This window comes from Aythya ferina (genome assembly GCF_964211825.1).
Source record: "Aythya ferina genome assembly, chromosome: 19".
NCBI classification, from domain to species: domain Eukaryota; kingdom Metazoa; phylum Chordata; class Aves; order Anseriformes; family Anatidae; genus Aythya; species Aythya ferina.
The window spans coordinates 5,076,428-5,093,967 of NC_140309.1; the positions used below are offsets into that span (position 1 = coordinate 5,076,428).

The 17,540-nt window shown below is 40.1% G+C and overlaps 1 protein-coding gene across 5 annotated transcripts in view; it reads right to left on the reverse strand.

Annotated features, from left to right (window-relative positions):
- LOC311421246 (protein spinster homolog 3-like) overlaps nucleotides 1-17,540 on the reverse strand; it is a 44,141-nt gene that overhangs the window by 18,068 nt on the left and 8,533 nt on the right. For 3 of the 5 annotated variants that reach the window (XR_014684765.1, XM_084492931.1, XM_084492933.1), the window contains exons 5-13: nucleotides 16,609-16,748; nucleotides 14,891-15,132; nucleotides 9,575-9,952; nucleotides 5,966-6,031; nucleotides 5,399-5,535; nucleotides 4,746-4,897; nucleotides 3,801-3,867; nucleotides 2,304-2,494; nucleotides 235-387 (exon numbers count right to left, since the gene is read on the reverse strand). Coding sequence is in view for 4 of the 5 variants with exons in the window: in XM_084492931.1 (XP_084349057.1) it covers nucleotides 235-387; nucleotides 2,304-2,494; nucleotides 3,801-3,867; nucleotides 4,746-4,897; nucleotides 5,399-5,535; nucleotides 5,966-6,031; nucleotides 9,575-9,782 (974 nt within the window). In the remaining variant the exon portion in view is untranslated. Of the gene's footprint in view, nucleotides 1-234; nucleotides 388-2,303; nucleotides 2,495-3,800; nucleotides 3,868-4,745; nucleotides 4,898-5,398; nucleotides 5,536-5,965; nucleotides 6,032-9,574; nucleotides 9,953-11,593; nucleotides 12,043-12,402; nucleotides 13,118-14,890; nucleotides 15,133-16,608; nucleotides 16,749-17,540 lie in introns of those variants that run through there. The other 2 variants (XM_084492932.1, XM_084492934.1) reach the window with 2 other exon arrangements.

Sequence of the window (17,540 nt, forward strand, 5' to 3'; positions counted from 1 at the left end):
CTCTTTACTTAAATAGGTTTGGCAGCATCTTTCCAGTTAACTGCATGATTATAGACAAACAAATAAATAGGAGTGTCTCAGCATACCTGGAAGCAATTTAGTCTAACATTCACACCCATTTGCCTTCACAAAAAGTATTCACAGTCACATCCTACCTTCTGTCTTTGGAAACAAACTGTGATTTAGCACTGTACAGTGTTTCCATGTGTATTTCCACAGTTGCACACACCTCACCTGTTAGATGAATTGCATGATTTTTCGATGCATGGTGATACAGTGCCCTGGACAACCTGAGCCCTGTAAAGAAACATCGGTACCCACATTCCCAGCGCTCCAGTAACAAAGGCCATGGCAGTCAAACCCAGCGAGGACCAGACAAAACTGCAACTGAAAGTCAAAAGAAAGAAATGAGAGAATTTTAAAGAATGGGATGTGAGTGCCTATGTGCACTATCCAGGATTTCAAGCGATAACAAAACAGTCCACTTAGGTATCTTATAATCAAAATGCACTCACTTGAAGATAGGCATTTTGATGACACTTTATCTATGAACTTTGACAGCAAAATACTAGTTAGAGTGAAGAGTATGACCATTGATTTCATGTTAAATCCCAGCCATGGTCTTTTGCAGATTTTATTGTCAACTTCTGCTAAAACAATTGTGACCTTTTGTTAGTAGAACTGCAACAACAGAGAGTGGGCAACAATTTAGTGGCTTAGTAGCTAAATGAAAGGGTTCTATGTGCAAGCCTAAATGCCTTAGGATGGTTTTCAGGTGCTTGTGTAACCAATATAAATGAGAATAACTTCTGGGTCTTTCAAACTGTTAAGATGCAGTGGTTCGATCACTGCTTAACTCTACTTGAGTAAATTGACTTTCAGTCTGCACAGAGAACTAGCAGATAAAAGAAGAAACATTTTTAAATTGTCCAAACCACGTCACCTTACTGCCCCATTGTAGTAGAAAATCAACTTTTTACTGGTCCTTTTCTAGCTAATAGTTTATAGAAAGTCTCCTTTGAGGTCAATGAGGAGTCTTGAAGCCTTAAGGCTTCACAGTGCTGCAAATGACCAGCTGACCACTGGACAAGAAGATTTGTTAGGATATGAATCTAATTCTTCATCTTTTAAAGATAAATGGCTCTTGCACTTAATTAAGTGTGGAACCACCTGGCTTTAAAGAGTATGTCCTTATGCTTTGGGAATCAGTACCAAAAGGAAAAGAAAATGAGAATCTATTTTTACAACATTGCTGGAGGTTATAAGGAACATTGTCACAGGAAAAACAACTTTGACATTAGTCTGGCTGCTGAAATGTCAGGAAGGTTCCTCTTTGATTCACCTCAGACTGCTGCTGCCTTCAAATTGTGATCCAACAAACAGGATTTCTAATGTACTTGCTGTTCCAGATGCAAATTGGATGCAAATCTAATCACCAATTAGAAAATGCTGGCTCCTCCAGAAGAGGAACACTCCAAAAAAATCTCACAGGGAGGCAAGAGGTGCATGTCTTTAACTAAAAGCATTTAATCGGGACTCCTGGGAAAGCAGCCTGCAGGCACAGGCAGTGTCGAGCAGGTCTGGCGCAGGTGCACAGCGGCACCTGCTGTTCTCAAACCAGATCCATCTTTTACTCCCTGACCCTGGGAGGGTTTTCACTAACTACAGGGTAACCTGGCTGCAATCAGTGTTTTACTTCATCCTGCAGGTCAGATGGTGTTGATTTTAAGTTTTGTGCGGTTACAAGCAAGAGGTCATCTGCCTAACCCGGGTTAGCTGGTTGAAACACACATACAATTACTTTTTAAACCATATTGGGGTCTTGCAGAATCTGACCTCTTTTATCAGAGGCACAGCAGGCTCTCCAATACCATATAAAGATTGCCTGAGACATGCTGATAACCTTCTGTGGGCACGAAGAATTACAGATAAAGTTACACCTGCAAAATGTGCACTTTTACCTATCTAGCCTACCCTACATGTTAAAGCAAGAGGGAAGGGGAAACTTAGTAGAAAAGTAGAATTGGATTTAAACAGGAGCACACTGCCATCATAACTTTTCCTTCCTCGCCCTCCTCAAAATGGCAGGATAGTAGGGGAAAAAAAAAGAAAAAAAAAAAGAAAATTTGAATCTCTTACACACTACTTCTGTAAATGAGTGGAAGAAAGCTTTCATTAATGGTGTCAAACATCTTGCATACAGCATGTAGTACAGAGGAGCTGAGCAGAATTCAAAGGCCATATTTCTAATAGTGGAACGGTCATTTTTCAGTGGAAGAAACCTTTGTTGTTAAATCACTTACTTCTTGGCAAGTGATATGACATCTTGCCACCAAGTAGTCTTGGCAGATCTCTGGACACCAGGTTTTTCAGCTGCTACTCGTATTGTGCCAGAGATGCTCAATGCTCTGTGTGGTTCTGTCCTTCTCTGGATCTTGTGAGGGACCAGTTTAATCAGAAGAACCAGTGCTATACCTCCCAGGCAAGGAGTTACCTATAGACACAAAGGTGGTTATGTCCAGGATACCTTTTTTCTTACAGAAAAAAACTCCACAGCAATTTAGATTCAATGCTAGAATTACATATTGGAGAATTACAGATTGATCAGAATTAATTATTAATGTGACTTTCTGTCTACAAGTCATATTTGTAAAGAAGAAGAGTGGATTTTGGTAGTTTATGGTGACTTTGGAGGAAGGACAATAGATTCCCTCTCCCCATCATACAGATACATGATTGCTTGGGATTGTTTAGTCTAGAGAAGGGGAGGCTCAGGACTTTATGCTCTCTACAACTACCTGAAAGGAAGTTGTGGGGAGCTGAGGATCAGCCTTTTCTCACAGACAACTAGTGACAGGACAAGAGGGAATGGCTCTCAAGTTGTGGTAGAGGAGTTTCAGGTTGGAAATTAGGAGAAATTTCTTCTGAGAAGGAGTTGTTAGGCATTGGGATGGGTTGCCCAGGGAGGTGGTGGAGTCACCATCCCTGGGGGTGTTTAAGGGAAGATTGGATGTGGTGCTTAGGGACATGATTTAGTGGGTGATGGTGGTAGAAGGGGTGGTTGGACCAGAGGATCCTGGAGGGCTTTTCCAACCTTAATGGTTCTGTGATTCTGTGATTTTGGAGGAAAACATAAAGAAAACTATATTGGAGTACTCTGATCACAAAGGATGCAGCCATAAAAGACTGTCATACCAGTAAACATTCTTCCTCACATATCCTGTAATTGGTACTTAACTTTATAGATAAGTTAGGAGGATCTGGAAAAAGTATTTCCAAAGCACTAGGTGCTCAATATGTGGAGACATCGTGATGACATGACCAAAACAGAAGTGTTTGTTTTTTTTTTCTTGAAACCCTCAAATACTAGAAGTTATTCCTAACAGCATCTCAGAAAAGAAATAAAAAAATAACCTGGCTACCTTCCCTTTATTTTCCTGAAGAATTATACTGGTGCTACCAGTACAAAGATCATTTTACCTTCAGTTTCCTCTGTTTGAGGATATCTTGGTGCACTGATAACCATTCCAAGCGTGTCCTCAGGTATGAGGTACAACACCTGCCCTGGCTGCTGTACAATTTCCCCTATGCCTGCTTTCATTCTGCAGGAGCTAGGCATAAGTATTCCATTTGTCTTGCAGGAAGAGTTCTCTTAAACACCAAGTTCATGACCAGTCAGAGAATAGAAAGCTCCTCCACCACTCAACTCTATACAAAGAACACAAGTAATCCAAACCCCAGCCAAAATTACGATTTTACAATGAACAGCTCAGCCCCATGAGTGAAAGTGAATAACTCACCCGGAATGCCCAGTGCCAGTCACCTGTGACATTTGCCATGCTGGATGCTAAGACATAACCAAGACCACTGTAAGCAACAGAAAGGGATTATCAGCAGGCACTAATGAACTCTTCTGGCTGACATGACATGTCTCACTGGCTAAGGAGAGCACTGGGGAGTGTTCTGTCATAGTTTTCAAAATAGGTAAGCAGAAACAACCCCCATGGTCTGTGCTAGTGTGTTTCCAAATGGGTATTAAAAAGAGAGTCTAAAGTCAGAGCAGCCTTTAGACAGTGGTAATAATGTCCCAGATTTCACGGGGAATATATGTTCTGTAGGATGACACTGCAAACCTAGATTAGGCAGCCTACAAAGTGCTTTATTATTTGCTCCTTTCTGCGCTAGCCATGTGAAATACACCCTGCAGGAATTCCTTTAGTTTTAATCTGGCTTCAGGCCTCAACCTTGACTGCCTGCTCTAATAAAGAATATGAACCATTTACAAAGTCCTTTTCTGCCTCTCTTTCACACACGCCACTTTAACTAAAAGAGGAGAGGAAAGTGCCAGTTCTTCCTTGGAAGATGTTTAATGAAGGGATCTCAAAAATTTGTCAAGTAAAGTAAACAAATATCTGAAAGCTTGTTCTCAAATAAACAAACAAATAAAAAACTACTCTCACACACACATTTCTTTCAGAATTGATTTAATGTTTTATACAAAGCTTATCTGTCTTCAGAGTTTAGATTCTCCCTTAAATTTGAGGGAAAAAAGCAATTTTTCCTTCAATGTAAATACAGAAATAAACCTAATCAGTGCTATTTAAAGATGCTATTAAGTGACAAATCCTTTTGCCAATGCAGATATATGTAAAAATGTGTTTAATCAAGGTTGAGGGTATATTGAATTACAGGCCTGGTCACACAGAATTTCAAAAGGCAAGTCAATTACCATCAAGAAAACCAACCTTCCCACTGGAATGCAGATATAGAAGACAGATAACATTGTGGTCCTTTTTCCCTCATCAAATTGGTCTGCAATGATGGTAGGTGCTACTGTGGAATAACTGGCTGTGCCAATGCCAACTAGTCCCCGTGAAAGAAAGAACATCCAGTGATACTGCAGACAAAAGATATATTATAGTCCAAAAAAGTCCAAGAAAGAAATCTTACTGCTAAAGAGGTGTATTTTAGTGGGTCAAATATAGCATAGCAGATAAGAATTCAGCTGCCTTTTGTCTATAGCCCATCTGTTCACACCTACTTCCCTCAACATCCCACTGCTGTTTCCTTCTTACAGTGACAGACTAACAGAATTTCAGGATATGGTCAATAAATTATCCAGGCTTGCTAGAAAATGCATTACACCCTAATGTCATAATCAATAGAATGCGGGAGAGAAATAAGATCCCATCAATTGCAACAGTAATGTGTAGGTGCTCCATTGCCTCGGCTGGACTTTACCATCCTATAAAGCATTCCAGCACAAAGTCCATATAGTCCAGGCTTGGGGAGCAAGTGCTCACTGACAGCTTTTCCAAATGTGATCAAAGGAGGACTCTATCAAGTCCTGCAGATATATGCAGATGATTTATTTGTATCCTCTAAAAAAGCAACATACCGATTCACTGATGAATGAGGTTCCTAATGTTACAACAGACCAGAAGAAAATACCAGCTCCAAGGATGATTTTCCTGTTGTACCGGTCACCAAGGTATCCAAAGAAGGGGGCAGCCACCATGTAACACAAGATGAAGGCTAGAAATCCAAGAAGGCACAAGTACAATATTGGTCAAATTACTCTTATGGTTCTTCTCAGCCCTCAGACAAACTCAATTTATTTTTTAGTGTAAAGATTGAAGGCAGGCTGACTTTGAAGAAATAGTAGGCAATTAGACAAGAACATAGATGTATATATACATATAAAATAAAACAGGCATGAATTGCTCAAGTTCTATATTTCTTAACTGAGAAATTCTTTAATACATGCTGTGGGATTCTTGAAGAACTTAAGCCTAGTCTTTCTTGAACCAAAGACTTTCAGTTTCACATTTTAGTCTGCCTGCCCACAAGAGTAATACCATACACAAGTAGGAACTAGAAATGATAAGTTACAGACTGTATTTTAGGAACAGACCATATAGACACTAGGCAAAGCAAGCTATCTGAATTCAAAAGATTTTATTACCTGTTTGCAGTAGACCTGCCTCCTCATCTCTGAGATTAAAGTATTTCTGTATATCCAACAGGATCCCTGCAACAGAGTCAAACACTGATTGACAGCAAAGTACACTATTTATTCTTTGTGAATAAATTCATTTGCCAACTCAAAGATTCATTTCAAGAAGAGGGCTTGCAAGAACGGCAGCACATTTAGCTTCCCAGTTTACACGTAAACCATTACCACAAACTTAGATACACAGAGAATTAAAATTTCTTATCACTGTAGATAAAATGCATGATCTTCCACTATCTATATAGTCTTACAAGAGTCAGTTTACTGACTATTGCAATCACAACCGTTGTATTTCTTGTTGAAACTGCTAACAGTTTCAGAATATACAACATTCAAATTAATGAGTATTGGATTTTTCAGAATGCAGATGGCTACAGTCCTCATTAGCCAATGGTGGCAAAATCAGCCAGGGAAATACTACTGTAATTCAGAGAGAAGTTATTTTGATTGGACTATGGTTCCATGACAGTTTTGCAGAGATCAGCTGAGATGTAAATAACTGTGGATTTACAAATTAACATTTTTTTAGTGGTGATGGTGAAGAGACACACTTCTCCAAAAGTGATTGTTTCTATTTGTGATAAATAGCAGACAGAAATTCTATCTCAATTTCTAACTATTCAATAGCTGATGAAAAGGTTAGAAGAATTGTAAAAAAGTGTGGAAGCAAGATACAAAAGTAATAATCGGAGGGAAGATCCATGGATCAGGCACTTCATGGATGCATGAATGCTTCTGAGACAAAAAGCTCATTTTCATCTCTCTGTCATTCCAAGGCTGCAGATCTACCATCACACCCAGCCTGCATTTTTGCATTGTATTTCTGAAACAGAAAGTAAAAACAGCCAAAGATATTATTTTGAATGACCATACTTTGATGACCTTGAAAGATCTCAACACAGACGTGTGTTCTCATGCAGCTTTACTTTTGCCATTGTTATAGTCTAAATCAAAATGTTATTCAGGGATGGAGCCACCACTTAAGACAACGCATTCTGTGAAATTGTCGGCCCTGCCTCTAGAAGCTGATCTGCAGCAGAATGGAGCTCAGGGTGTGGTTAGCAAGAGGTATCTCCTCTGCTCCTACAGTGGATTTTAAATGTAATGCCATGTCCTGTACTGCTGCAGCCAACTGAAAAGCACTCTTGAGACAGCTAGTTTAAAGCTAAATGCGTGCTCTCCCACAGCCCTCGTGGCTGCAGTGTAATCAGTCTCCTCACTATTTACTGATGGGACTTCAAGTCAGTACAGACCAAGGTCTAGCCTAACAGCGGCACTGGGGGTTTTATAGCTGTTTCTCAATGACTATTGAACATATTTAGAGTTTCCTGAGTGGTCTCAGAAGTTAAAGTCTATGACCTCATTCAGAACAGCAAATACCTGCTAAAGGCCTGCCTTAGGCAAGGGAAATTGGCAGAATTAAAACACAGCAATGGACAGTATCTACTCTCCTGGTAGGTGATTATCAACACACAGAAATACTGCGTTACAGGAACTTCAGCTGTTAACTACTGGATTATTTGTTACAAACCACAGCTATTAAAAGACCTGGTCTGAACCACAATTTCAGCTCAAACCGATGTTCAAACCGAGCACCATTAAAACATTATCCCCTCCAGACAACTGAACGACTGGCCTGACCAGATACTGGCAAATGCCAAGGCATTGATGTGAGCAGCTTGGAACAGAGCAACAGATTAGAGGGGCAAAACTCTGCACGATCACTATTTTTAATGACTTGAAGTCTCAGTTCTAGCAGACAACTAAATGGAAGAGCTTATTTACCACGTGAAGATCAATTAAAACTCTGTCAAATCTTGTGAGCAAAACTGCCTGGAAACCACAACCTCTTAACTGCCACCAGATTACTTTTAAACAAGTACTCGAGCCTCTGCTTTTTTACCTTCCTGTTAACTTACATTTAACAAGATATCTTATCTATGGGAGCCAAACTCAAAAGTACTGATGCAAGAATTCGGCACTGCAGCTAAATTCTAGCAGATAAGAGTAGATTGCTGTGATACGGACTGCGTTTTGTAAACAGAATTCCCTCATGGATTAAGAGGTCACAGAGATGATGAAAAAGTGCTTTAGTCATATATTATAATTAAAATAGATGCCTGTTATTTCAAGGGCCTGGATATAACCCCCACCTCTGCTCTTGGATTTTACAAGTCCCCAAAGGGAACTGAGCGTGTCAGCTGGTAGGCCACCTTTACTTCGCAGGCCTTCTTAAAAATTTTAAACTCTGCATGTACGGGAGTCAAAGAATAGTTCAAAGCCAGGAATGAGCCAAATGACTGTTGACACTTCATACTTCCAAGTGCATACCCTCCTAGCATTCCAGTTCTTGCTCAAAGGTATTTTTGTCCTCTCCTGTCCCCTACCCTTCTCCAGGGAAAGTTACTCGACAACAGCATTCATACACAGGATTTTTTTCACAAGCAGTCTTGCAATATCATTCAGCGTGCACCCCTACTTGTTTCCTTCCCTCTTACATGTGCGGTTAATAAATGTTCAGTAGAAGAAAGTTTTAACTCCTAAACCCACTAGCCTCTCAATTTTTAAAGATACTGACTGAATGTCTTAAATTTCTTAATGGTCTAAATAGTAAAAATAACTAGTTTGTGTACTAACACTAGATACTAATTCCAGATTTAGTAATCCATCCTTGAGGTTTTCACAAGGTTCTAAAACATTTATGATTTCCAGGACACTCAGAAGTAAAATGCAGCGAGCTCGCAAGTGTTTCCTGTACGTTTCTGAATAAGATCCCTGGAAGCCTGATAGATGCTTAGAGGTGATTCTAAGCAAAAGAATTCATACAGGCCACAGTTTACATGAGTGGAAAAAAAATCCCATTAGTTTAATAGAAGAAATGCTTTGTTGTTCATGGTTAGATCAAAAACAAATGTTTTGGAAGAAGGATATTATTTATTAGAAAACAACTTCTAAATTTGGTAGGTGATCCTTAGAGAAACGGGTTTCCATTCTTTTTACACTGTCACGTTACACTTTTCATTGAAGAAATCACACACATTCCACAAGCTCATAAGGAAGCTAAATCTTCCTTAGACAAACTTGTACAATGATAACATAATTTTTTGTACTTTCAATGGAGGGAATGTCATCACTTCAGATACAGGAATACCACATCTAATGTATTTAAACCAAGGAAGGCTTCGTAAGCTGCTGTACACAATAAAGAGAAGTTTCTTAGTCATAGCTCTGGAATCCAGACACGAAAATAGATTATTTGCTCTGTATACCAAAGTCTGTTTGTAACATAGCTTTAAAACTACGACTCTTAAGCATTTAACAAACATGATTTGTATAAGAGTTCTATTAACAACTAATAACTAATAGATCATTTATTCATCTTTCAAATGTATAGTTGCAAATTTCATAGAGAGCATGAGCAACAGGCTAAAGCAGTTAAGCAAGAAAGATTAAACTGACATTTAGAAGTATACCATTACATTACGAAACATTTGTAGCTAAGGAATAAGTAGAATTGTTGAGAAATTTCTTTTTCCTTAGAAAGAGGAAATAGACTCTCACCTGGTACAATAAACCAGTCCATGAAATTTATTAAATTCGCATAGCATAGCACACCAACTGTCAGGTAATCTCTCTTTGCTGGACTGTTCCTTAACACTGACACAAATGGACCTTGTCTCTCATGTGCTTCAGTAGCTCCATAATTCTGCTCCTCAGGATGTGGCTGGGACTGCAAGCCTGTGCTTTCATGTGCACTCGGGTTCTGCATATTTCCCAGCGCAGAAAGGCACCATGTATTATAAAGTGCTTCCTTAGTGCAACAAGCTACAAGTCAATTTTGCGTTCAAGCTATGAGGAACTTCAATCACTATAGTCATTTCCGGTGATGAAGCCCAGCCACTAAAAACTGAAATTAAATGTTCCTCTCTGTAGGAAGAACTTAAAAAAAAAAAAAAAAAAAAAAAAAGCTTTAGTCCTGTGTTTTTGCTAATCAAAAGTGCTATAGAAGAAGACAACTTAAACAGAAGCAAAATAATCCATTGTGCATCCAAGAAATAAAAGTGCACAGTTCTACAATGATCTGAGACATCATGTATGAAAAAAATTATTAACAATCTTTGCCAAGGTCTCAGTGAGTTGTTAGAGCTAAAAGCAGCCTTTCTACAGAAGAGAGGGAAAGAAAAAAAGGAAGCTAGAGAAGCTGGTTCAGTAGACCAGTTACCTATTGTGGACTTGAGCCCTGTTTTACCACAGACTTCTTGTGCTGCTCTGGACAAGTCATTTGCTTTCTCTGCAACTCAGATCTTTACCACCACATCATACACTCACACACATATCTGTCTCCATTAAAATAGAAAAAAAAAAAAAAAAAAAAACACAAACAAACAAACAAACAAACAAAAACATTTGTCCTTGCCACCTAACCAGTCATTTCTCCCTGTTAGCTCCCATCTGCTTTGCAGTGGCCAGATCTGCCCCTAGGACAGAATCCTTTCCATGAAGATCCTGAACTTTTAGGTTAAATCAGCAATTTAAGCAAACAACTCACATTGCAGACTACTTTCTGTTTGGGGTAGGGGTGTGGGAATGACACCAAATAAAAAAGCAACCTGCACTCCTCTGCTCCCTTGCTGGAACCATGCATGTTCCACAGTTCTGAACAGAGCAACAGGATTTCTTCCCCTTTCTCCCCAAAAAAGGGGACTGAAAGGGGAAGAAAGGACACAGGAAGGCATTCTGGTTTCTCTGTTCTGTGCAGATGCCTTTCTTCCCTGCCTTTCTTCTGTCCACTCAGATTTGAAAAATATTTTTGTTTAACTTTGCCAGCATGATTTGTCCTATTATATAATTTTTTTTAGAAAAATAGTCACATGTCTTTTGAGCCATTTTGTGGATTACCAGCTTCAGAGGGTAATTTATTTTTGCATCCTGTTAAGAAAGTTTAAAGTGAAAATCAACAGTAAACTGTAAGAGTTTAAGCGTGAGGCAGCTAATTGGAACAATTACAGATTGGTTTGTGACTCATGGATTAAGACGAGTCTATGTTGTGGTGTTTTGGGTTTTTTTTTTGAAGACCATGTGTTTCACACTTCAGACTAAACTGAAAATGAAATGGCATCTAGCATTCTTGGCCATTTTGTGAAATCTGGACTTCCCTACTTTTGTGTGCTTAACAGTGCAGTATTGCATCCTATCCTCATTTCACGAACCAGAAGGCACGGTCCTGTTCAGTGAAACTTAATTGCGAATAAATCTACATTAATTTTATTTCAAGAGAGGACTTTTTTTTTTTTTTGGTAACATCTTAGCTCTCAACTTTCTAAGGGAGGATTTAGATATAAATTACGGGCATCTCCCCCAGTCCAACAAGGCAACTTGTTGTTCCACTGAAGTCAGCTTGCTTCTGAAAACAATTCCATGTGCCATTTTACCACACCAGTACTCAGTTGTTGCCGTCTAGTCAGTATTTCCCTGCTACTTTTTCTCTACTACAGACCAGAGAACCTCCAGCAAGTAGATGTTAGTGCAACTACCCACGCATCCCACTGCTTGATTAATGCAGCGAAGTCAAGAACTGACTATGCTTGGAAGCGACAAGGAACCAGCGCCGCTCTGTAGAAATTAAAAAGTTTATCTGCAGCCACAACCGCGGGTAAAAAAAAAAAAAATAAATGAAGAAATGCTGAAATTAGCCCGAAGACCAGCTGGCTTTAAAGGCAGGGCAGGCAAACACCAGATCTGCTTTATCTCAGCCAGGGCTGCTCCGGGCCGTGCCGCGGGGAGGCGCCCGAAGAGCGGCGGCCGGGCAGAGCCCAGCGCGCACAAGGGCACGGGCACAGAGAGACAGACACACAGGCAGACATACAGACACACAGACAGACATACAGACACACACGCAGACATACAGACACACAGACAGACAAACAGACACACAGACACATGCACACACGCTGCCACACCAGGCCAAATAATTCTGCGGAGCTTTGTGACAGTGCGCTTTTACTAAGCGGGCTGCAGAGCGCTGCCCGCTGTCATTTCACTTTTTTTTTTTTTTTTTTTTTTCTTTTTAGGCACGCTTACAGCTCGTTTCTTCACAGCCAGGTATTGTTCTGGCTGACCTGTTGCTTTCTGTCGGTCAGGATATGCCACGTCCTGGCAGTGTTTGCCTGTGTCACCTGCAGGAGTGCCGAGCAGTGCAGGCACAGCTCGCTGGCCCCAGCAGACTGCCTCCAGCAGCGCCTCTCCCCTCGGTGCCTTTAGGCACGAGGTCTCGTGGCCGTGTCACGCAAGAGGCCACCAGCAGCCAAATCCTTCTATGGCAGCAGCAAGTCAGCCCCTGTTTATGCGAGGCATTTGGCACTAGCCATGCGCACAGCAGATTTTCTTACCCCATTCCCGACCTGCCTGTGGTAGCAGACGTGGTGAGGGCTGAACCTGAGAAGCGCGACTGGAACCAGCTGGGGGAAGCAGCACTGTTGGTGGTGAACTGGTCGGCAGACACTCAGCAGGCCAAGCCCTGGCAGTTTTATGCACTTATGAAGCTGGCTTATTCCAAACTGAGCGTGCAACTGAGTTCTTGGCTGTTACTCATCCAGAGCCCTCAGCTGTGACTCGCCCAGCGTGTCCTGGCTGTTCGGGCATCCACTCAGCGCCTGGGCAGCGGTCCTGGTGGGGCTCCACTTGGTGCTGTATGCTCCATGTGGAACTGAGGCACCCACCCTGATGTGGCCACAACCCAACCTGTGCTGCCATGCTCATTAGGAAGCAGCAAGGCCGTGGTGTGAGCAGGAGGCAGCTCACAACGAGGTGCCTTGCGCGCTCACAGGCAGTGCTACGTTACCAAGCAAGGCTCGCAGGAGCAGCCTGCACTGCAGCCGCTGGTGTGCTCCTGTCAGTTTAATTAAATCCAGGTGAGACGCTGCCAACAAACATGCTGTGCCTGCAATCTAGACAGGGCTGTTCACAGACAACTGGTGTAAGAGCCTCCAGTTTCCCCTGAAAGGATTCTTAAGTATCTACTGCAAAAAGCCTTCAAATGTATTTATTCATCCAAATACCCCTTCAAAATCAAACATTCTGCATACTGAGGCTGTCACAGCCACGAACAGCTTTGAAGGCTTTGCCAGAGCTTTCTCAGAGAGCTAGGTCAGAAGGGCCATTATTAGTGAAACTAGTTGTCCATAAAATATAAATCGAGGAATATTTCATTATCCTGATTAACTCCAAAGCATTTCTATTCATAAAACAAAAGGAAGCTTACTAAACCCCTGACCAGCAAACAGCAACAAAGTGTATGAAAGAACCGAATATGGAAATAACATTCATTGTTGACCAGGTCTACCAATACTGATTTTAAGAGGAATGAATCAAGCTGCATGTGCTATGTTCCTTCTCACATGCATCATGCAGACAAAGACCATAAAGTAGCCAAAAGAGAATATATGTTTGTGTGTGTGTTTATACATGTATGTGGAAATGGTCAGCATTTTGAGGCATAGCCATTATGTATTTTATACCTATGTGATGGAAACAAATCCAAAAATGTTAAGATTCTACAAATAACTGCAATATGGATTGCCACAAGACTCAGTAAATTTAGTGTCTGACAAGTTCAGAAAATAAAACAATGCAATTCAGCAAGGCAGTGAGCCTAACAAATAGCTGCCTGGACCTGCCTGAAATGTTCCACTCCAAGGAGACATAAAGACAATGATGATAACTATGAAGGAGCTGCAGAAGGAAATAAACTTAGGTAAGAGGCTGTCTTCTTTTTAAGGTTTGTCACTGTGGTTTCCGAACCACAACTGCACAATAAATCACTTCTGGTTTTGAACCCACTCTGCATTGATAATATGTAAAGGCAGACTTGGACTTCACACATTGCTATCTGGGTTGCGTGTCTGTAGGGATGGCAGTTTGATTTACAGTTTAAACCAAAGAGTGACAGATCTGTCATGAGAGCAAGCTACTCAAGTAATGTAATCATGCGCAAAATTCAGCATGATTTTCAGTTTCAGATGTATTATAGAATCAATAGTCTACCCTGTTCTCGTAAAAGACCACAGAGCAAATCTCCAGAGATTACTCATCTACTAACGTGTATACTTTTGCATTATGGTCCTCCTGACTGATGAATTTACCAAATTGTTATTCCCTTCAGCTATACATCCTGTCCTGACCAGAAAGAAGGAAACCTCAGTGCTCTACTTCTCACTGAAGTTTGAGAAAGTCTGCACCTGCAGTCTATTGAATCTACTCTATCTCAGTGTGTTGTTTGTGGCCACAATTAGATGTAATTAACATTAGGGCAGCAACAGGTAATAGGTTAAAATAGTGTTATGAAATACTTAGTATTTTAGAATAAAATTTAGTAGCTGAATAATCAGGGATTAACGATACATGACAGGCCTGCCAACTTTTTTCCAAAGCTTTGCAGGCAAAACAAACAATATGAGCCGTTACTTAATTTGTCTGTCTCTCCCTTTTTTATGGAACGAATATGTAACCAGAGACTGAACCATCCAGACTAACAACAATTATGAGTCAAGTATGCTTCACAAGCAGTCCTCTCTTACTAGAAAACTCCAACAAAACCGATTGGACCACCTGCTTCACTATAGACTTAATTGGAAAACATCTGCTTGGAAGATTCTCATTCTGTGAGTTTTAATAAATACCACGTGTTTTTTTTGGTAACCTCATCTTTTTACCACCTCAGCCAGCATTTTTGCTTTGAAATGTTTTCTCTCATGTTGCTTGGGTAATGGCATAAAACCCAGTGTGGACTCAGTGTAAGCATACTTTAGCCTTGTGATAGGAGCAAATAAACTTTACACATTCTATGCTGTAAATTCCACCTTTTTCATTATTACTTACATTTAATCCATATATCCAAACTTCTAGGCATGTAGATCATGCTTTTGTCTGGGGAAGGACACTAGTTCAGAGTCTTCTCCTACAATTTTAAATCAAGAAACAAAATGCAACTTTATGAAAACTTCTTGAGGGATTTATCCAAATAACTCATTTCATAGGGAAGTCTCCTCATTTGTATCCACATAATTCTGCCTCAAAAGTTATAGCAGGAGAAATTATTGTTCCAGCACATGCTCACGGAGCTGTAAAGGAGAAAGACACTCTAATTATTTCCTCCTTCTCAAAATAAAAAATAAAATAAAGATAAATTTAAAAAAATAAATGAAAGGAAAAGGAAAAGGAAAAGAAAAAAGGAAAAAGAGAAAAGGGAAGGGAAAGGGAAAAACCTTTGTGAGTTAGCACATTTTGCATTAACATCAGACAAAGGAGGAAGCAACACATCACTGGAACAGAGCTTCCTCTTGTAGCTGAGATTTATTCAAACACAGAACAGCTTGTGGAGGTCAAGGGAAGTGAGGCACTATAGTTAACATGCATCAAAGACACTGTCTTGCTAACCAACTTAACTGGTTTTGCCTGTACTTTTTTTTTTTTTTTGGCTGAAATTGCTTTTACTGGTATACCTGATAACTGGATTTATTGCATTTGAGGGTTGCAGATGCTTCTGTCACAATTATAGCAGAAAATGGCTGTGAAATCTGCATGGATTTGGGAATGAAAAAACAAACAAACAAACAACTATGGGATTAAATGTCTATTTAACCTATGTTTTGACCTTTCTACCATGTGGTGGTTTTACTCGGGTGGGCAGCCGAGCTCCACTGCTCTCTCATTCCCCCTCTCCTCGAAGACGAAGGGGGAGAAAATGCAACACAGAGAGCTTGAGGTTTGAGATGAGAATGGTTTAATTAAAGGGAAGGGGAATGGGGAGAAAAAGAAACAAAAGAAACAATAAGTCCTACAATAAGCACTATGCAGCAATAGACACAACACAGGAGTGATACCAGTGCTGCTCCAGCTACGAGTGCAGAGCACAGCACTGTGTGGGCTGCTGCAGGGAAAGGTGACTCCATCCCAGACAGACCCAACACATACCACAGTGAAACATTAATCCCCAGAAGAACCACTGGGTGATCATTGCAGTCTTCACTTTTATACACCAGAGCCCTCTTAATTAAGAAGACAGCATAACAGATAAGGAGCCATTTCTTGTGAGTAATGACACACAGACAAACATTGACAGAACAAAAAATAGAGGCCTTTCCTCGTGAGGTCTCTCTCTTCCTAGGCTTGCTAGCTTCAGACCAAAATAGAGACCTAAAATGTTAAACCTAAGGTTAACTGAAAACTTGCATAAACATAGATTTAAATTAAGAATAATCTAATTTAGTGTTGAGAATGCCTTTATTTCCCAGAAGAGTGTCCTGCACAAAGCAAATTTACTGTCACTTAATGCTTCCAGTAAGGCCAAAGGCAACCTCTATTCACCATTTTGGTAAGGGTAAGTACATGAACTCTATTGCCATGCATTGCCCATCAGCACTGGGAAATTCTGACAAGAGCTGAGAAAACTTCTGTCATTTCCAGGCTCTTACTTATAATAACCCCAGGATGCTGTTGCTTATCACAGCTATTGAAAAAATATTTGGAAGGACTTATAAAATGATCTAGAGAGAAAATAGGGATTAAAATGTATTTATAGGATCCCTGATAGTTACCCTCCTTAGGCAGTGCGCAGCTTCCATTCCAACATGAGAGCAGATGCAGAAAGTGGCCAGACTCACTTATTTCCTGTGCATCTTTTGATTTTAATCAGCTACTGGTAATGAAGTCTGTAAAACCTTGCCCGGTCAAACATCTGCTTTTAATGAAACAAAGAAAAAACAAAACCATAAAAATGGGGCAAAATAGCATTACGTGCGGGCAGAAGTCTATCAGTTATATTTGTAACTTGGCAGCAGAGTAGTTGGGAAGAATTCCTTGCTCTGGTCCATACCTCTAAAGCGAATGGTACCACCAATAGTTAACAGGGAGAAAGAAAACAATAAATACTAAAGCTTTGAAACACTTACACAGCCCTGCTTAGCTTCTGATTTTTGTTAATTAATGCACAAGACATTTTCAGACTTCAGCACTTGGATCTTCAGGCTGTTTTGCATATACTATTCTTTACAAAATTTGCAAGCACACTAGTAAAACCACAATATGAATCATTGTTATTTATTAAATACTCAGCAATGGTAAACATTTGCAAGCAATCACTAACACAAATCTGTTCCTTGGTATCATTTCCAATAAAAACATGCATTATTGCTTACATACTCTTGGCAGTACTTAGGGATGGCCATCTTCTCTGTGTTATGAGAGAAAGAAGTGTAGCCCAGAGGACCCTTTATTCTTATTTAGAAAATAATTATTGTGTCTTTCATTCTTCTGTTTCCCACATACTTAGTGTTTCACTTTGCATGCTTCACTTTTCTTATGTCTACATAAGATTCCATTGTCATTTACTCCATTTTCCCTATGATAAAAGGTCTCTTTTTATTTCTACAGTAAGATGTGACTCTTCTCTGGCATCTTTTGCTATTATAATGCTTTTCTTTATTAATTCATCTCATACAATTGCACTATTCCCAAGCCCATAAAATTC